This window comes from Pelecanus crispus, chromosome 2, assembly GCF_030463565.1.
Source record: "Pelecanus crispus isolate bPelCri1 chromosome 2, bPelCri1.pri, whole genome shotgun sequence".
Lineage (NCBI taxonomy): Eukaryota > Metazoa > Chordata > Aves > Pelecaniformes > Pelecanidae > Pelecanus > Pelecanus crispus.
Window position 1 is genome coordinate 500,106 of NC_134644.1, and position 19,540 is coordinate 519,645.

The 19,540-nt window shown below is 74.9% G+C and overlaps 2 protein-coding genes across 2 annotated transcripts in view; one reads left to right on the forward strand and one right to left on the reverse strand.

Moving 5' to 3' along the window:
- Nucleotides 1-6,821, reverse strand: part of SLC4A2 (solute carrier family 4 member 2) — a 20,346-nt gene extending 13,525 nt beyond the window's left edge. The window contains 1 exon segment of the mRNA XM_075706469.1: nt 6,762-6,821. Within this exon segment, the coding sequence (XP_075562584.1) occupies nt 6,762-6,821 (60 nt within the window).
- An 8,703-nt stretch (nt 6,822-15,524) lies between these two features.
- On the forward strand, nt 15,525-18,971 carry CDK5 (cyclin dependent kinase 5). Its single transcript, XM_075704905.1, is given in 13 exon segments — nt 15,525-15,561; nt 15,670-15,758; nt 15,868-15,935; nt 16,097-16,157; nt 16,752-16,808; nt 16,951-17,023; nt 17,026-17,045; nt 17,282-17,356; nt 17,461-17,557; nt 18,326-18,395; nt 18,551-18,611; nt 18,685-18,765; nt 18,885-18,971. Coding segments are annotated over 13 exon segments (876 nt in total).
- Nucleotides 18,972-19,540: the final 569 nt, after the last annotated feature.

The following is a 19,540-nucleotide window of genomic DNA, read 5'->3' on the forward strand; positions in this document are numbered from 1 at the left end:
CCCCATCCCGGCACTTTTGGGTGCTGCCGGTGCACCCCGGCTGTGGGTGCTGGGGTGCAAGGGGCGGACTCCTGGGCTGGGGTGAGGCAAGGGGGCTGTGGGTGCAGGGGGTGCGGGGTTAGGGGGGTGCTGGGGGTGTGGGGCTGGGGGTGTGGGGTTAGGGGGGCGCAAGACGTGCAGGGTTGGGGGGGTGCGGGGTTAGGGGGTGTAGGGGGGTGTTGGGGGTGCAGGGCTGGGGGGCTGCTGGGGGCGCAGAGTTAGGGGGGTGCTGGGGGTGCGGGGTTAGGGGGGCACAGGACGTGCAGGGTTGAGGGGGTGCAGGGGTGTGGGGTTGGGGGGTGTGGGGCTGGGGGGCTGCTGGGGGCACAGAGTTAGGGGGGTGCTGGGGTGCAGGGCTGGAGGGCTGCTGGGGGTGTGGGGTTAGGGGGGTGCAGGGGGTGCAGGGTTAGGGGGGTGCAGGACGTGCAGGGTTGAGGGGGTGCAGGGGGTGAGGGGATGGGGGGTGCAGGGGGGTGCTGGGGGTGCGGGGTTAGGGGGGTGCTGGGGGTGCAGGGCTGGGGGGCTGCTGGGGGTGTGGGGTTAGGGGGGTGCAGGGGGTGCAGGGTTAGGGGGGTGCAGGACGTGCAGGGTTGAGGGGGTGCAGGGGGTGAGGGGTTGGGGGGTGCAGGGGGGTGCTGGGGGTGCGGGGTTAGGGGGGTGCTGGGGGTGCAGGGCTGGGGGGCTGCTGGGGGTGTGGGGTTAGGGGGGTGCAGGGGGTGCAGGGTTGAGGGGGTGCAGGGGGTGAGGGGTTGGGGGGTGCAGGGGGGTGCTGGGGGTGCAGGGCTGGGGGGCTGCTGGGGGTGTGGGGTTAGGGGGGTGCAGGGGGTGCAGGGTTAGGGGGGTGCAGGACGTGCAGGGTTGAGGGGGTGCAGGGGGTGAGGGGTTGGGGGGTGCAGGGGGGTGCTGGGGGTGTGGGGTTAGGGGGGTGCAGGGGGTGCAGGGTTGAGGGGGTGCAGGGGGTGAGGGGTTGGGGGTGCAGGGGGGTGCTGGGGGTGCGGGGTTAGGGGGGTGCTGGGGGTGCAGGGCTGGGGGGCTGCTGGGGGTGTGGGGTTAGGGGGGTGCAGGGGGTGCAGGGTTAGGGGGGTGCAGGACGTGCAGGGTTGAGGGGGTGCAGGGGGTGAGGGGTTGGGGGGTGCAGGGGGGTGCTGGGGGTGCGGGGTTAGGGGGTGCTGGGGGTGCTGGGGGTGCAGGGCTGGGGGGCTGCTGGGGGTGTGGGGTAGAGGGGGGTGCAGGGGGTGCAGGGTTAGGGGGGTGCAGGACGTGCAGGGTTGAGGGGGTGCAGGGGGTGAGGGGATGGGGGGGTGCAGGGGGGTGCTGGGGGTGCGGGGTTAGGGGGGTGCAGGACGTGCAGGGTTGAGGGGGTGCAGGGGGTGAGGGGATGGGGGGTGCAGGGGGGTGCTGGGGGTGCGGGTTAGGGGGGTGCTGGGGGTGCAGGGCTGGGGGGCTGCTGGGGGTGTGGGGTTAGGGGGGTGCAGGGGGTGCAGGGTTAGGGGGGTGCAGGACGTGCAGGGTTGAGGGGGTGCAGGGGGTGAGGGGTTGGGGGGTGCAGGGGGGGTGCTGGGGGTGCGGGGTTAGGGGGGTGCTGGGGGTGCAGGGCTGGGGGGCTGCTGGGGGTGTGGGGTTAGGGGGGTGCAGGGGGTGCAGGGTTGAGGGGGTGCAGGGGGTGAGGGGTTGGGGGGTGCAGGGGGGTGCTGGGGGTGTGGGGTTAGGGGGGTGCTGGGGGTGTGGGGTTAGGGGGGTGCAGGGGGTGAAGGGTTAGGGGGGTGCAGGACGTGCAGGGTTGAGGGGGTGCAGGGGGTGAGGGGTTGGGGGGTGCAGGGGGGTGCTGGGGGTGTGGGGTTAGGGGGGTGCAGGGGGTGCAGGGTTAGGGGGGTGCAGGGGGTGCAGGGTTGAGGGGGTGCAGGGGGTGAGGGGTTGGGGGGTGCAGGGGGGTGCTGGGGGTGCGGGGTTAGGGGGGTGCTGGGGGTGCAGGGCTGGGGGGCTGCTGGGGGTGTGGGGTTAGGGGGGGTGCAGGGGGTGCAGGGTTAGGGGGGTGCAGGACGTGCAGGGTTGAGGGGGTGCAGGGGGTGAGGGGTTGGGGGGTGCAGGGGGGTGCTGGGGGTGCGGGGTTAGGGGGGTGCTGGGGGTGCTGGGGGTGCAGGGCTGGGGGGCTGCTGGGGGTGTGGGGTTAGGGGGGTGCAGGGGGTGCAGGGTTAGGGGGGTGCAGGACGTGCAGGGTTGAGGGGGTGCAGGGGGTGAGGGGTTGGGGGTGCAGGGGGGTGCTGGGGGTGCGGGGTTAGGGGGGGTGCTGGGGTGCAGGGCTGGGGGGCTGCTGGGGGTGTGGGGTTAGGGGGGTGCAGGGGGTGCAGGGTTAGGGGGGTGCAGGACGTGCAGGGTTGAGGGGGTGCAGGGTGTGAGGGGATGGGGGGTGCAGGGGGGTGCTGGGGGTGCGGGGTTAGGGGGGTGCTGGGGGTGCAGGGCTGGGGGGCTGCTGGGGGTGTGGGGTTAGGGGGGTGCAGGGGGTGCAGGGTTAGGGGGGTGCAGGACGTGCAGGGTTGAGGGGGTGCAGGGGGTGAGGGGTTGGGGGGTGCAGGGGGGTGCTGGGGGGTGCGGGGTTAGGGGGGTGCTGGGGGTGCAGGGCTGGGGGGCTGCTGGGGGTGTGGGGTTAGGGGGGGTGCAGGGGGTGCAGGGTTAGGGGGGGTGCAGGACGTGCAGGGTTGAGGGGGTGCAGGGGGTGAGGGGATGGGGGGTGCAGGGGGGTGCTGGGGGTGCGGGGTTAGGGGGGTGCTGGGGGTGCAGGGCTGGGGGGCTGCTGGGGGTGTGGGGTTAGGGGGGTGCAGGGGGTGCAGGGTTAGGGGGGTGCAGGACGTGCAGGGTTGAGGGGGTGCAGGGGGTGAGGGGTTGGGGGGTGCAGGGGGGTGCTGGGGGTGCGGGGTTAGGGGGGTGCTGGGGGTGCTGGGGGTGCAGGGCTGGGGGCTGCTGGGGGTGTGGGGTTAGGGGGGTGCAGGGGGTGCAGGGTTAGGGGGGTGCAGGACGTGCAGGGTTGAGGGGGTGCAGGGGGTGAGGGGATGGGGGTGCAGGGGGGTGCTGGGGGTGCGGGGTTAGGGGGGTGGGGGTGCTGGGGTGCAGGGCTGGGGGGCTGCTGGGGGTGTGGGGTTAGGGGGGTGCAGGGGGGTGCAGGGTTAGGGGGGGTGCAGGACGTGCAGGGTTGAGGGGGTGCAGGGGGTGAGGGGTTGGGGGGTGCAGGGGGGTGCTGGGGGTGTGGGGTTAGGGGGGGTGCAGGGTTGAGGGATGCAGGGGGTGCAGGTTAGGGGGGTGCAGGACGTGCAGGGTTGAGGGGGCTACTGGGGGTGCGGGGTGCAGGGTTGAGGGGGTTGGGGGGTGCGGGGTTGGGGGGGTGCAGGGGTTGAGGGGTTGGGGGTGCGGGGTTGGGGGGTGCAGGGGGGTGCTGGGGGTGCGGGGTGCAGGGTTGGGGGGTGCGGGGGGTGCGGGGTTGGGGGTGCGGGGGTTGAGGGGGTGCAGAGGTTGAGGGGTTGGGGGGTGCGGGGTTGGGGGGTGCGGGGGGGGCGCGTCCCCGCCCGGCCGGTCCTACCTGAGTCATGGCGGAGCCGCGCTCCCGCCGCAGCTCCCGCAGCTTTATCGGGGCGGCGCGGCCCGGCCCGGCCCGGCCGGGGATGGGGGCGGCGGGGGCGGGGGGGGGGCCGGGGGGCGGCCGGCTCCTTCCCCGGCCTCGCCAAATATTGACGGAGCCGCCCCGCGCCCGCCTCAAGGTGACAGCGGCCCGCAGAGGGCACCGGCTGCGCCCGCAGCATCGGGCTGCGCCGGCCCCCCCGGCCGAGCGCCGGCCCCCCGGAACGCAGCGGACCCCCCGGAATGCAGCGACCCCCCCGGGGATGCAGCGACCCCCCCCCGGAACGCACCGGCCCTCCCCCGGAATGCAGCGACCCCCCCCCCGGAATGCACCGGCCCCCCGGAATGCACCGGCCCCCCGGAACGCACCGGCCCCCCCCCCGGAATGCAGCGACCCCCCCCCCGGAATGCACCGGGCCCCCCCCGGAATGCAGCGACCCCCCCCCCGGAATGCACCGCCCCCCCCGGAATGCACCGACCCCCCCGGAATGCACCCACCCCCCCGGAACGCACCGGCCCCCCGGGGAATTGCACCGACCCCCCGGAATGCACCCACCCCCCCGGAACGCACCGGCCCCCCGGAATGCAGCGACCCCCCCGGAATGCACCCACCCCCCCGGAACGCACCGACCAGCCGGCAACGCACCGACCCCCTCCCCGGAATGCTCCGACCCCCCCCGGCACCGCTCCGACCCCCCCGGGCAATGCACAGGCCCCCCGGGGATGCACCGACCCCCTCCCGGAATGCTCCAACCCCCCCGGGGATGCACTGACCCCCACCCCGGGAATGCACCGACCCCCTCCCGAATGCTCCGATCCCCCTGGGGATGCTCCGACACACCCCCCCCGGCACCACTCCCACCCCCCCCCCGCACCGCTCCGACCCCCGGGCAATGCACAGCCCCCCCCCGAGAATGCACCGACCCCCACCCGAAATGCTCCGACCCCCCCGGCACTGCTCTGACCCCCCCGGGAATGCTCCGATCCCCCCGGGAATGCTCTGACCCCCCCTGGGGATGCACGGGCCCCCGGGACCGCACCGACTACCGCTCGCGGCCGCACGACCCCCCCGGTGCTCACTGCCCCCCCCCCCCGTGCTCACTGCCCCCCCCCGGTGCTCACTGTCCCCCCACCCCGGTGCTCACTGCCCCCCCCCGTGCTCACTGCCCCCCCCCGGTGCTCACTGTCCCCCACCCCGGTGCTCACTGCCCCCCCCCGTGCTCACTGCCCCCCCCCCGGTGCTCACTGTCCCCCACCCCGGTGCTCACTGCCCCCCCCCCGTGCTCACTGCCCCCACCAGTGCTCACTGCCCCCCCCCCCCGGTGCTCACTGCCCCCCTCCCCCCCCCCGGTGCTGCATGGCCCGCCCGGGCCCAGCTGCCGCCCCCCGGGTGAAAGCCCCCTGGTACAGCAGGAGCTCTGCCCCCCCCCGGCCCCGGTGAAAGCCCCCTGGTACAGCAGGAGCTTTGCCCCCCCCGGCCCTTGCAGGGGCCCGCACTGTGACCCCCCCCCCCCCCCGCCACGGCCCCCCCAGAGACCCCCGGGGTGGGGGGGTGTGGGGATGGGGGCACCGGGAGGAGGGGGCCGGGGGGGCCGGTGCCACCCAGACGTGGCAGGGGGCCGGGGTGGGCACGGGGGCACCCGGGCACCGTTCCCAGCCCGGGCGGTGGGTGCCGGCTCTGCCTGCTGGGACCCCCCCAGGCACGGCGGTGGGGGCTGCCAGCCCCCCTGGGACAGCCGGGCAGCTGATTCGGTGCCCCGCGGCACGTGCCAACGCGGCTGTGCCGCAGCCCCCCCGGCCCGGCAACGCGGTGGGGGTGACGGGGAACCGGCGCCGTCCCATCACGCCCGCAGCCCCACGGCATCGAGGCCGCCACGCGCCAGCGGCAGCGTCAGGCCACGTCCCCTGCCCGCGTCCCCCCGCGCCCCTTCCACCGCCCCCCAGCAGCCCCCCCCGACGCCCCGCGGCCCTCCCAAACCCTCCGGCCACGGCCCGGTGCCCGCAGCGCTGCGCCCCGCCAACCCGCCATTCTCCGTCCCCCGGCCCCGGCAGCGCCCCGGCTGCTCCCGCCAGCTCCAGCCCCCCACCAGCCCCCAAACCTCTGCGCCCCGAGCCCTCTGCAACCCCGTGCCCCGACCCCAGGACCCTGCCAGCCCCAAAATGACCTTGGACTCCCCATCCGCTGCCCACACCGCACGGCCCTGCCTCCCCACCGGCACCCACGCACCGTCGCTGCCCACGGTGACACCCAGGACCCCCTCACCGAACCCGCCGGCCCGGCGTGACCGAGCGCCCGCATCCCCACGTGTGCCGCAGCCCGGGGTGCCCTGCCAGGGTTCGGCGGGGCCGAGCTGCTCCCGAGCCGGCGACACGTGCCGGGGCGATGCCCTGCGTCCCTGCGTGCCCGGCACGCGCCCACGGGACGCCCGCGGCTCCGCCAGGCCCAGTTTCGGCCCCGGGATGGGTGGATGGGTGCCCTCGGCTGGGTGCCGGGGGGGACCGGGGTCCCGGCAGCCCGGGCGAGGCCGTGGCTTACCCGGGAGCCCAGGAGGAAATCCATGGGTGGCGGAGCCGCGAGGAAGGGGCCGCAGGTCCCATCCCCGGTCACGTGTGCGGCGATGGGGACTTGCCCAACGGCACCGGGCAGTCGCGCAGCGCGACGCAAAGGGTTAATGATTAACTCTGCTCCCAGCCAGCCCCAGGAACCCACAGGACACTGGTGCGGTGCTGGCACTGCTGGCGTCGGGCACAGCCGGGGCAGGCGAGCGGCACCAGCAGAGCCGACGGCCCCGGCCCCAACGCGCCCCGGCAGCGCCTGCCTCAAGGGCACCCACCGCCCCGGCGCGATCGGCTCAGCCGGCCCCACGCCGGCTGCTGTGGGGCGCAGCCCTGCCCCACGGCCGTGCAACGGGGCAGGTGCCACGCCGCTCCGCCAGCACGCCGCGGCCCTGCCCCCGCAGCCACGCAACGGGGCAGCACCCCGCGGCGCAGCGCAGCGGGAAGGGCCGTGCCGCAGCACCCCTCGCCCGGCCAGGCAGCGGTGAGGGGCCGCGGCCCCACCGTCCCCCGTCCCCCCCAAGCAGCCGTGGGGCCGTGCCCGCCGCGGCACTTACACTCTGGAAGGCGGAGGAGACGATGTGGTGGATCTCGGAGGACACCTGGGAGTGGGTCATGGCGCTGGCGCGGCGCCCCGGGACGGCCGGCTTAGCCCTTCTCCTTCTCGCGGGCGCTCAGGGGACGGTGTCGGGGCAGCATAACCTGGGCGCAGAGAGGGGGTCTCAGGGCCGCAGCCGGCGCTCCCCGCCGCAGCGGCGATGCCCCAGGAGCCGCCGCGGCTGCCGGCCGTGCCGTGTGCCCGCCGCTGAGACGCGGGGCAGGGGGTCCGGGGTCTGCCCCTCCTCAGCTGCCCGGAGGGGAGGCGCGGGCAGGGCTGGCCCCGGGGCTGGTTTGTCTTGGCCGCCGGCGGGACCGGGAAAACCGGGGCCAAGACAAACGCCGGGAGGGGAGCGGAGCCGGGGCAGCGGGACAGGACCCAGCCCCCCCAGCGGGACCCCGGGCACCGGCCCAGCCCCGCAGGGTGCAGGCAGGGAGCCAAAACCCCGCAGGGCACCAGCCGTGGCTGCCCCCCAAACCAGACACCGGCGACTGACCCCCCCCCCCCCCCCAGCACCCCCCATCCCGGCCCCCCACACCTGCCCGCCAGCCATCTTCGCCCCACACTTGCCCCTCGGCAGCTCCCCGGGCACCAGGCTGAGCCCTTCGGCACCGGTGTGCGGGGTTTATTGCCACGGGAGCCGGCCCCACGTGACGGTGGGGAGCGAGGAGGGTGGTGACGGATGACTGCGTCTCACATGGGTGGCTCACCATCACCATCCTCGTCACCATCGCCGGCACCCCTCCCGCTGCACCGTTACCGACGGGCGCCCCGGGGTGCAAGCGCAGCGGCCGCGGCCGGGCTCGAGGAGCTGCGGCCTCAGCGGCCGCTGAGGCCGCAGCTCCTCGAGCCCGGCCGCGGCACCGGATCGTACCTTCTCTTCGGTTTGGTGCTACCCAGCTCCGGCTGCTCCCTAATCCCCGCTCCCCATCCGGGGCCGGAGCCAGCACATCCACATTCCAAACGAGCGAGCGCAGGATTAGCCGACCTGCCGCGCCACTCTCCCAGGGCGCCCGCCAAGCTGCAGCCGGCAGCCAAAACTCTCCCCACTACTTGGGATGGGGACCCCCCCCCCCCACCTCCCCGCCAACCACCCCAGAGCGCTGTGCCCCGAGGCGGGGGCCGGCTGCAGCCCCGCCGCCGTGGTGCAGGTAGCAGGGAGCCGATCCGGCGCAGCTCGTCTCACCGGTGCACCTGCACCATCCAAGGGAGCTGGAGGGGGACCAGCCGGCACCTCCGTTCCCCCCGCAAAATGGAGCCAGGACCCCCAATCTCCCTTTGCTGGGTGACTCGAGGGTGGTGCCGAGGGGTCCCACGGGGCTGCGTCCACCCAGCCCCAAAGGCTGGGACCGGCAAGCGGGGGTGCGCCGGCTCCCCGGTGCCGGCGAGAGCCGCTGCCAGGAGCGGGGGGCTCCGGGGCATGGTGGCGGAGGGCAGAGCCCACGGGGAGGGGCGGCAGCGCCGAGCGACCGGCCGGGAACAGCCAGCACCTCTGTGCCATCCCGGCCGCACCGCGGGACACGGCCCCCATCCCGCCCATCCCGGCCGGCAGGTGCTGGGCTCCAGCGCGGGAAGGTGCTTGGCCGCTCCCGGCCCTAAGCAGCTTTTTGGGTTTAATCCCGTTGGCAGCTCGCAGGGATTAGAGCCCCGGGAACACACTTGGGATTGTTCTCGGGGAACGCTGCGCTGGGAAGGAACTCCGAGCCGCGCTCCCACCGGCTCTCAGCGCGGGGGAGCCGGGTGCCGGCCCCAGCACCGCCCGGGGGCCGCCAGCTGCCTGACCCTTGCCTAAAATTGGGGGGTCTGGGCACCCCCGCCCCACCAGCCCCTCGCCCCAGGCTTTGGCGGTGCCACCGCGGGGACTGGGCAGGACGGTGCCGGGGTGGGAGAGCCCACGGTGCCGGGCCCAGCCATGCCGGGCACACACGGCACCTGGGAGCCTATGTCCTGACCCCGCTGGAAAGGGTGACGGGTGCTTGGGGAGGGGGGGGACACGGGGACTTCTGCTTTCCGTGGTGGCGGCTGAGTCACCCGGCATGCACGGCTGGGCAGCCGGCCAGGAACGGCTCAGCGGCTCGTGCCAGCCCTGCAGAGAGGAGCCCACAAGCCAGCCCGCGCCGGGAGCTCCAGCGGCTGCCCCGGGCACCGCGCTGGGTCGGTGCCCGCCTGCCCCGTGGCCGGCCCCACTGCCCCGGGGAGCTCCTGCACCCTGGGATGGGGGACGGCGCGGGGACGGGTCTGTCGGGGTGCCCGGCACCACGGGGCTACCCCACCGCAGGTCTGCTGGCGCTCAGCACCGTGCCGCCGACACCGCGTGGCTCCCGGCACCGGCACGGCCGCGGTGCCGTCGCCTCGCCCCCGCTCCGGGCCCGGCCGTGGGGCAGGGGGTTTGGGGCCGCGTGCTCGGCTGCGCCACATGGTGCCAGGCCGGCGGCAGCGCCAGCCTCGCCGTGCCGTTGCCGCGCCCCGCACGCGGCCTCCCTGGGCCGGCGGCGCAGCACAATGGCCCCTTGTGCGAGGGAACACGCCGCTCCGATAAGCGGGGCAGGTCCGCAGATAGGGCCACGGGCTGCCAACGCCACGCCGCGCCGCTAATTACCGGCTGGCTCCGATCAGCGCCTGTGCGCCAGCCGGCTCGGCAGCTCCCACCGGTGCCGGAGTCGCATTCCTGGGACCAGCCCCGGCCTGCCCGCCTGATCCGCTGAGGCGATTAGAGAGCCCAGCCCCGGCCCCACGCCCCGCGCCGTGGGGGCTGCCCCACGCGCCCCCAGCCCCCTCCTGCGCCTGGCCCCGCCGCCGGCACCCGCCAGCACCGCGCGGGCCGGGAGAGGAGGCCGCGCCGGTGACGGGTTGAGCAAGGCGGGAAGTGAGGCAATGCCGCTGCCAGCCCTTCCGCAGCTGGGGCAGCTGCATCCGCGGCACGGGCCCAAAACCCCGCGAGGGGGGACGGGAGAGGGAGCGGGGGCTGCCAGAGCCCAGCTGCCCGCTCCCCCATGCCGGTACTGCTGGCAGCGCTGTGCCTCCTCGCACCGCATCACCTGGGCTGGGGACGGGCCGGCGGCAGCAGCGCGGGGAGCAGATCCCGGACGCGGGATCAGCACGCGCGCACACACGTGTGCCGTGCGTGTTTGCGTCCGCAGCCGGAGGTCGGGCTGACGGCGACCACCATGCCGCGTCTGGTCAGGAGCCGGAGCCACGTCCGCAGCCCCGGCCAGCCCTGCGCAGCGCCTGGCTGACACCGCGGTGACGGAGAACGCGCCGTGTCCCTTGCCATCTTCCCGCCGGCAGCCACCCGCCACGAGCTCCTTGTGCCCAATTTCCAGGCAAAACCGCGGCAGGGCGAGCCTGGCGCAGGTCAGGCTGTGCCCATCGCGCCGGGAGGACGTGCCCCGCGCTCCCCAGCCTGTCCGGCACGGCGAGGCCGCACCCCGGCCCCACGGAAGCGGGGAGCAAGGGACCCCGGCCACGCAACCCCCCCCGCCCCGCGGCGCAGCCCAGGGATGGCGACGGCTGCCCCATGTGCCCCCCCGGCCTGTGCCCTGATCCTGCTGCCGCCTCCGCCCGCGGCGATGCCGCACCAGCTCCTCGACCGGGGCTGGGGACACCGGCATGGGCCACCCTGCCCTGCTGCAGGTGCTCGCCGGAGGCCCGTCCCGCTGCGGCACAGCATCCTGGAGCACCGGAGCAGGGGAGGTGCACGGCCACGGCGCTCAGCTGCCGCGGGGTGACACTCGCTGCCCGCCGACCAGCGGGACGGGCTCCCCACACCGGCAACGGGAGCACGGCCCGCAGACGGAGCCATGGCCAGCAACCACCGCCGCTCCTCTGGCACAGCCCGGTGCACGCCAGCAGCGGGGAGAGGACGATCTGGCGCAGCCGCGCTCACCCCGCTGCTCCTCGGGCGCTCGCGTCCCAGATGTGGGAGCCACGAGCCAGCGCCGGCACAGCCGCCCTGGCACCGGCGGCTGCACCAGCACCCGCTCCCCCACGGGCAGCGCCCCGAGGCAGAGCTGCGTCTGCACCCCAATGGTGCCCAGGCTCTGCCGCGCCACTGGGCAGCTCCGGCATGCACCGCCAGCACCCACGCGCCAGCCTCCGGCACGAGCCCCAGCTCCCTGCACCCCAAAACGGAGAGCAGCGCCAATGGAGAGCTGAGGACCTGAGACCACCCAGAGCCCCCAGCAGCCCCTGGCTTCCTGGGCAGCATCCGCGCCCTGTGCCCAAGGGCTGGCGGGCAGGCGGTGCAGCCACCCCCGGCACAACCAGGGAGCCCAGCGCCGGCCCCCAGCCAGCTCCGCGGGGTCCGCATGGCACGGGCCAGCTGCTGCCGCTGCCTGGCTCCCTCCTGCCCAGCTCGCCTGGCTGCTCCGGGAGATATCCCCGGGAGATCCCCGAGAGATCCCCGGGAGATCCCGCCGCCCCCAGTGCCTCCCGGACACCCACCTGAGGGCCCGCACCATCCCCCCATCGCCGCAGCGGACACCACGGGATGGAGCCGGGCCAGGACGACACCGGCCGCAGCGCAGCTTCCCCCCGCCCGCCCCCGGCAGAGGTTTTTTAGACACTGCAACTTTAGAAGCCACCGCCAAAAATATCCACACCCCCCCACCCCGCGACCTCGAAACCACCGGATCCGGGAGATGAATCACGGCGCTGCGCAGCTCCGTGCCCACGCCCACGCCAGTGCCACCGCCACGCCTGGGGACCGGCCTCGGCGGGGGAGCCTGCAAGCAGGCTGCTTGGTGCTCCCCCAAACCGTGGCCGCTGGCCCCCACCGCCGCCCCACCGCCGCAGCCCCCTCGGCGCAGCCCTGCGGAGGCCAGGACCCCCTGCGCAGCACTGGGCCCCCCCACGCGAGGCTCCCGCCGCCCCAGCCGGCCGTGCCCGCTGCTTCCCCTGCCCAGCCCCGGGATGGCACGGGCACAGCTGCCTCCCCCGCTGCCCCCGTGCCGCGCCGGGATGTGCACCGGCACCGAGCCCCCGCTCCCCAGTGGCTGCCGTGGGGGCCCTGGCGCAGCCCTCCACGCCGTCACCCGTGGCCGGGCTGGGGGCCATGCGCCCACCCGCCCGCAGCTCTCCGGAGGCTGGGGAGGTGCGAGCCCGGCCGTGCCGCTCCCCGGCCCCCACCGGCCCCGGCACGGGCAGGCGGCTCTGCCCCACTCACCCCATCACCCGCCGACGCCGCTGCCGGCTTCCCGCGGAGGCTGACGGGTGCCTGCCCAGCCACGAGCGTCCCCGGCACCGTGATCCGCTCCGGCACAAGACGAAGCGAGGTCCTTGGCACGGTGGGGCCCTTGGCCGGTGCGGAGCCTCCGGCTCCTTCTCCCGCCGGCTGAGCCCCTGCCCTCCGCCGCAGGGCCGGGGGCAGCTGGGCTCTGCACCGCGAGCTGCCGAGCACCGGCCACAGCCGGGAGCTTTTATACCGGCGCAAAAAGGAAAAAAAAAAAAAAAAAAAAATCAGCAGCGGTGGCGGCAGCTGCAGCGAGAGTCTTTGTTTCGGCAAGCCTGCACCAGGCCACTTTATCCAAACAGAGCGGCGGTGCCAAGTCCCGGAACGGCTCCTCGAGCAGCCCCACCTCTGCGCCGCAGCTCCCGCCGGGCACGGGGGCAGCCAGCGGCGAGGGCCGGCAGCCGGGGATGAGCGAGTGCCAACGGAGAGGCCGCGCTCCTGCCCCGCGGAGCAGGGGGGACGTGGCGGGGGACGCGACGGGCAGGAGCGGGCAGCGGGGAGCTTCGCTCGGGATCCTGCGAGGGGCCGGGGCACCGGGACGTGCCGGGGCGAGGGCTGTGGGGCAGGCAGATGTGGGGCAGAGAGCGGGGAGGAGCCGGTGGCAGCCTGTGCCCCCCGCCGCCGCCACCGCCGGCCTCGGCGCCCCCGGCAAACCCCATCGCGGCGTCCTCGGGCAGCCAGCCCGGTCCCTGCGGCCACCCGGTCCCCTCTAATGACAGGGCTGCGCTTGCGGGGGCCGTGCCGGGGACCGCGGCCAGATCCCCCCACCCCGCAGCTCGGCGCGGGGACACGGCGGCTCCCACGGCCCCCTCGCTTCCGCCAGCTGGGCCGGCATCCCTGGGCAGGGGGTCACCGCTGCGGGGCTGGGACACCCCCAATCCTGTTCTTGGGACGTTGCGGGGGGACGGGGGCGGCAGGAGCTCCTGCCGCCCCCGTCCCCCCGCAACGTCCCCGCCTGCCCCAGGGAGCCCCAAGCCCACCCTGCGGTCCCCAAAGTGTGGGGAGCAGCGAGGGGGCACAGGGCAGAGCCCACCCTGCCTGGGCTCGGGGCCAGCTCTGCCCTTGCTCCCGGGAGGAGACCGGGGGCGCCGGGGCGGAAAGGCTGCCCGCGGGGAGGCAAAGACGGCGGCGCCGGGAGCGTTGTCCGGGCAATCAAATCCCGCGCTCCCGGCAGCCGCTTGAAGCGGGGCAGTGACCCCGAAGGGCGCGACGGCGGGGGCCGGGCAGCCCCCACCAGCCGTGGGGCTGATCCCCCCCCCTACAGCGGGACCCCGCAGCCCATGCCGGGACCGCCGCGCTGGGGGAGCAAGGGACAGACCCCTGCCCGCCGCGCCGGGGACCACCGCCGACGCAATTCCCCTTGGGAGCAATCCTGCCTCCCGACACCAGATCAGAGACCACGGGGGTCTCTGGCAGGAGAGGCGTGGGGCGGCCCTGTCCGCCCCGGGGGTCCGGCTCTGCCCGCATCCCTGCCTGTGCCAAGCGGCTGAGGGGCAGCCGCAGCCGCCGCGTCCCCCGGGACCCGCTGCCCTCCCTTGCGCCGGGGACCCGACTCGGCAGCGCGGTCGCTGTGCCGGGGCCGGTGGGAGCCCATGCCGGCGCACGAGTGGGAGAGCGGCGGGGCTGGACCCGTGCCCGGCGTTGCTCAACCCCGGCAGCGTTTCGCAAGCGGGCGAGCGCCGCTCGCCACCCAGCACGGCACATGGCGGCGGCTGCCGGCACTGGGTGGGCACGAAGCCCTCGGCAGCAGCTCGGCGCCACGAGGCAGGGCCGCCCGCAGGGAAGCACCGGGACGGGGCCGAGCCGCGGGACGCTCCCCCCGCTCGCCCCTCGCCCCCAGCCCCACGCACCGGTGGGTGCGGGACGGCTGTGGCTGCCGGGGCCGCTCACCATCCCCACGTTTCTCACCTGCCGAGGGTCGCTGTCGGGCTCAGGAGCCGTGAGGGAAGGGCATGCAGCGGCCTCGCGTCGCTCTGGCACCCGCTGGAAAAAGACAAAGAGGCCGAGGGCTGAAGCGCGGCGGCAGCGCCGATGCCGGCTCTCCCAACTCCCGCCGCGTCCTGGGGGCAACCACCCACCCCGAAACCCGGGTCCGGCGCCGGAACGCTGCCGGGGCCGCGCGGGAACCCTCTCGCCGCGCCCATCCGGCCCCGGCGGTGCGGCGGGAAGGGGCCGAGGTGCGACGCCCCGGCCGGCAGAGCCGCGGGAGCGGGGTGCAGGGTGGCAGGCGGGGGCGCGGGGGGGGGATGCCGGCAGGTTGGGGCGAAGCTTCGCCCCCCGCCGAGGGAGCCGGGGGACCGGGGAGCAGCTGCCGGGCGGCACGGAGCCCCACGGCCCCTGCCCGGGACCCCCGGGCTCCCCCCTCCCCACGGCCGGGCCCCGCCGGGGGACCCCGCAGGCAGCAGCGGGGGGAGCCCCGCAAGGAGCCGTGGGGCGGGCGCAGCGTCCCGGCCCGGGCGGGGGGGACCGGGGCCGGGGTCCCGCGGTGGGTCGGGACGGGAGGGGAGGGGAGGGGAGGGGAGGGGGAGGGGAGGGGAGGGGAGCGGCGGGCGGGGGCTCGGGGGGCGCCGGGGGCACCGGGGAGGGAGCGGGGGGGCGGGCGGGACCGGCCGGGCGGGCAGCACCGGGACTGCACCGGGAGCGCACCGGGACCGCCCCGGGACTGCACCGGGAGCGCACCGGGAGCGCACCGGACCGTCCCTGCCGCCCCCCGCCGCCTCCGACGGGCGCCAGCGCGGCTCCCGCTCCCGGCCCCGCCGCTTACCGGAGAGTCCCGCCGCGCCGGGCGGGTCTGCGCGGTCCCGCGGGGCGGAGCGGCGGCGGCAGCGGGAGCGCGCCGGGGCGGGGCGGGGCGGGGGCGGCTCCGCACAGGTCCCGGCCCCGGCCCCGGCCCCGGCCCCGGCGGGATCGGGCACCGCCCTCCCGCCCCAGGGGACTCCGCCGCGGCCGGGCCCGGTGCTGCGGGGCCCCGGGGCAGGGCGGGGGGAGCCGGGGATCGAACCCGGGACCCCGGGGCGGGGGTCGGCGGGGGGGGGGGGGCTGGGGGCGTGGCCGGCGCCGGGAGGCGGGGGGGGGCATCGGGGGCGTGGCCGGCGCGGGGGCTGCCGGGGGCGTGGCCGGTGAGGGGGCGTGGGTGGCGCGGGGGCTGCCGGGAAGTGTGGCTGGGGGCGTGGCCTGCACAGGGGCTGCCGGGACGTGTGGCGGGGGCGTGGCCTGAGGGGGCGTGGCCAGTGCGGGGGCTGCCGGGAAGTGTGGCGGGGCGTGGCCTGAGGGGGCGTGGCCAGCGCGGGGGCTGCCGGGGCCGGGGCCCCCGTGGGGGCGTGGTCAGAGGGGGCGTGGTCAGCGGGAGTGCCGGAAGAGTTGGCTGGGGGCGTGGCCAGAGCGAGGCTACCGGGGGCGAGGCCATCGGGGGGCGTGGCCGGCGCGGGGGCTGCCGGGAGGTGCGGCACCGGGGCCGGGGCGGCGGGGCCGGAGCGGAGCGGAGCGGTCGCGATGCAGAAATACGAGAAGCTGGAGAAGATCGGGGAAGGTGCGACCGGGCCGGGGCCGGGGCCGGGGCCGGGGCCGGGGCTGTGCGGGAGGGCCCGGGCGGGCGCGGGGGCCGGTGGCGGGGCGGCTGCGACCCGTCTGCCCGCAGGCACCTACGGGACCGTGTTCAAGGCCAAGAACCGGGAGACGCACGAGATCGTGGCGCTGAAGCGGGTGCGGCTGGACGACGATGACGAGGTGAGGGGGGGGGGTGCCGGTGCCGGTGCCGGTGCCGGTGCCGGTGCCGGTGCCGGTGGCGGGTTTGGGCCCCGCCGAGCCCCCCCCGAGCGCTCCGCTCTCTCGGCAGGGCGTGCCCAGCTCGGCGCTGCGGGAGATCTGCCTGCTGAAGGAGCTGAAGCACAAGAACATCGTCAGGCAAGGGGCGGGGGGGGGCTGCGAGCCCGGGGGGGGGCCGGGGCTGCCCCCACTGCGGTGTCCCCGGGGCCGGGGGGAGCCCCGGGCCCCTCTCCGGGGCTGGTGTCACCCCGCGGGCTCGGCCGGCGGTGCGGGGCCTCAGGGTCCCCTTCCCCTGGCAGGCTGCACGACGTCCTGCACAGCGACAAGAAGCTGACCCTGGTCTTTGAGTTCTGCGACCAGGTGAGCGCCGCGGCCAAGGCAGCACCGGAGCTGGGGCAGCACCGGTGCGGTACCGGAGCTGGGGCAGCACCAGGGCAGTACCGGGACCGGGGCAGCACTGGGGCCAGGGCAGCACCGGGGCAGTACCGCGGCTGGGGCAGCAGCAAGACCGGGGCCAGGGCAGTACCAGCACCGGGGCAGTACTGGGGCCAGGGCAGCACTGGTGCGGTACCCGGGGCTGGGGCAGCAGCAAGACCAGGGCAGCGCCGGGCCAGCACCGGGGCAGTACCGGGGCTGAGGCAGTACCGGGGCCGGGGCAGCACCGGTGCAGTACCAGGGCTGGGATGATACCAAGACTGGAGTAGTACCAGGGCCAGGGCAGTACCGGTGCGGTACCGGGGCTGGGATGATACCAAGACTGGAGCAGTACCAGGGCTGGGGCAGTACCGGGACTGGGGCGGCACCAAGACCAGGCCAGAGCTGGGCCAGCACCGGGGCAGCACCGGGGCCAGGGCAGCACTGGCGTGGTACCAAGACCGGGGCAGCGCCGAGGCCGGGGTCCCTGCTCCCATCCCCTGGCGCTCCCCGACGTGGCCCCCGCTTGCTTGTCCCCAGGACCTGAAAAAGTACTTCGATAGCTGCAACGGCGACTTGGATCCGGAGATCGTCAAGGTGCGTTTGGGGGGACTCCGGCAGCCCTGGGGCACCTGGTGCTCGTCCTGCCCTGGCTGCAGCACCGCCGGCCGTCGCAAGGACCGGACTGCGGCGTGGAGGGGCTGACGCGTCCCGCTCCGGCCTGCGCTCTTTCCCGCAGTCGTTCATGTACCAGCTGCTGAAGGGCCTCGCGTTCTGCCACAGCCGCAACGTCCTGCACCGAGACCTCAAACCCAGAACCTGCTCATTAACAGGGTGAGAGGCTGCGCGCCGGCGCGAGGCGCCCCGGCTGTGCCGGGAGCGGGGTCACGGCGGGGAGCGGGCGGCTGTCTGTCCGCAGCTTGCGGCTCTGTCTCTCCCTCGTGTTTCTGGTCAACGGCACAGGGTGAAGGGCCCGGAGCAGCGGCTGCTGCCGGCCCCGAGGTGTGGGGTGGGCAGCAGGACGGGGTGTCCCCTGTGCAGCACTGCTGACACGGTGCTTTCGGTTGCAGAACGGGGAACTCAAACTGGCCGACTTTGGCCTGGCCCGGGCCTTTGGCATCCCTGTGCGCTGTTACTCGGCGGAGGTGAGCTGGGCGGTCCGCGCTTTCGCCGGAGGGGCTCTCCTGGACGGGGGCTCGGCCGCCCCGACCCCCCGGCTGGCTGAGCGTCTCCCCCGTCCCCCACGCAGGTCGTCACGCTGTGGTATCGGCCCCCAGACGTGCTCTTCGGCGCCAAGCTCTACTCCACTTCCATCGACATGTGGTCAGCCGGCTGCATCTTCGCAGGTAGTGCCACCGGGGCCGCGGGGCGCAGGGCTTGTCCCCTCCCTTAGAACCATCGAACCGTTGAGGTTGGCAAAGCCCTTTAAGATCGTCCAGTCCAACCATTAACCTGACACTGCTAAGGCCACCACTAAACCCATTAAGGGTAGAGTAGTAATTTCATCTTTTCTGGCTTGGTGGCTGGGTATCATCCAGTCCAACCATTAGCCCAACACTGCCAAGCCCACCACTAAACCCATTAAGGGTAGACTAAACCATGGCCCCCAGTGCCACCTCTGCCCATTTTTTGAACCCCTCCAGGGCTGGGGACTCCCCCACCTCTCTGGGCAGCCTGTTCCAGTGCTTGGCCACTCTTCCCGTGAAGAAATTTCTCCCAGTATCCAATCTAAACCTCCCCTGGCGCAGCTTGAGCCCATCTCCTCTCGTCCCATCGCTGGTTCCTTGGGAGAAGAGCCCGACCCCCCTCCCTGCCCCCTCCTGCCAGGAGCTGCAGAGCGATCAGGTCTCCCCTCAGCCTCCTCTTCTCCAGGCTGAACACCCCCAGCTCCCTCAGCCGCTCCCCACCAGCCCTGTGCTCCACACCCTGCCCCAGCTCCGCTGCCCTTCCCTGGACACGCTCCAGCACCTCAATGTCTTAATTCATGTTTCCTGGCTTGGGGGCTGGATTATTTTTAATGAAAGTAAAAACTGGGAATCACTAAGCTTGGAAAGGATCTCTAAGATCATCAGCCCAACCATCACCCCAACACCCCCATGCCCACTCTTCCCTAGAGCTGGCCAACGCGGGGCGGCCCCTGTTCCCGGGGAACGACGTGGACGACCAGCTGAAAAGGATTTTCCGATATCCTTCCGGTGCTGCAGCAGGACGGGGGGCTGTCCCCGGAGCAGGGGAGCGGGATGGGGGGGCTCTGCCCAGGTTTTTGGGGGGGGTGGTCTGGGCGGCGGGTGGCTCCCGCGCTGGCTGCAGCGGTGGCCCTTGACCGCTGCCGTCCCCACGCTGCTGGGGACCCCCACGGAGGAGCAGTGGCCGGCCATGGCCAAGCTGCCGGACTACAAGGTGAGGTGTGGGGGGTCTGGGGGGGCGGCTGGGGCGGGGGCAGCGGGCCGGGGGCTCACCTCTGTGTCCCCAGCCCTACCCCATGTACCCCGCCACCACCTCCCTGGTCAACGTGGTGCCCAAGCTGAACGCGACAGGCCGGGACCTGCTGCAGGTGAGCACGCTGCCCGTCCCTCCTGCCTGCGCCCGGGAGGGAGAGGGGTTTCGGCGTCTTGGGGTGGGCGCCGTCTCCCCTCGCCCCCCCTCCTCATCCTCACCTCTCCCCCTCCCCAGAACCTGCTGAAGTGCAACCCGGTGCAGCGGATATCGGCGGAGGAGGCTCTCCAGCACCCCTACTTCACAGACTTCTGCCCTCCCTAAGGACCCCCCCCCAGCGCTGAGCCGGGGGGCAGCACCCCGGCTCCTGGCATGCCTCCGGCAGTGGTGGGGAGGGGGCAAGCCCCCCAGGGGCAGCGGGGGGGGGGACACGCAAGGTGAGGAGCGAGGTGCCAGCACCCCAGAACCCAGGCGCCCCCCCCCCTCCCCCCCCGCCCCGTATTTATTAGGTTTTTAACCCAACACCGCTCCGGTTCTGTCCTGGCTGCGGGGTGCTGGCGTGGCCCCCCCCCCCCCCACTGCCCCCGAATCCCCCGACGCCGCGCGGCGGGGCCGGGGGGCTGCTCCCCGGGCTGGCTGAGAGCGCACGGAGCCCTCCCCGGGGCCGCAGTGCCGGTGGAGGGGCAGGACCCTCCGGGACCAGGCGCAGGGACCCCAGTGGGGGTGGGACCCCCCGCGCGCCATCCTCTCCCCGCTCCCCCCCACCCCAGCCCCTTCCGCCCCGGCAGCGGGGGGGCACCCCGTTCCTTTTCTACCGGTGCTGCTGTACGTGGGGTGAACGTGCGTGTTTGTTACCTCCATAAAGAGCTTCCCTCTCCCCCCATGCCCGCCTC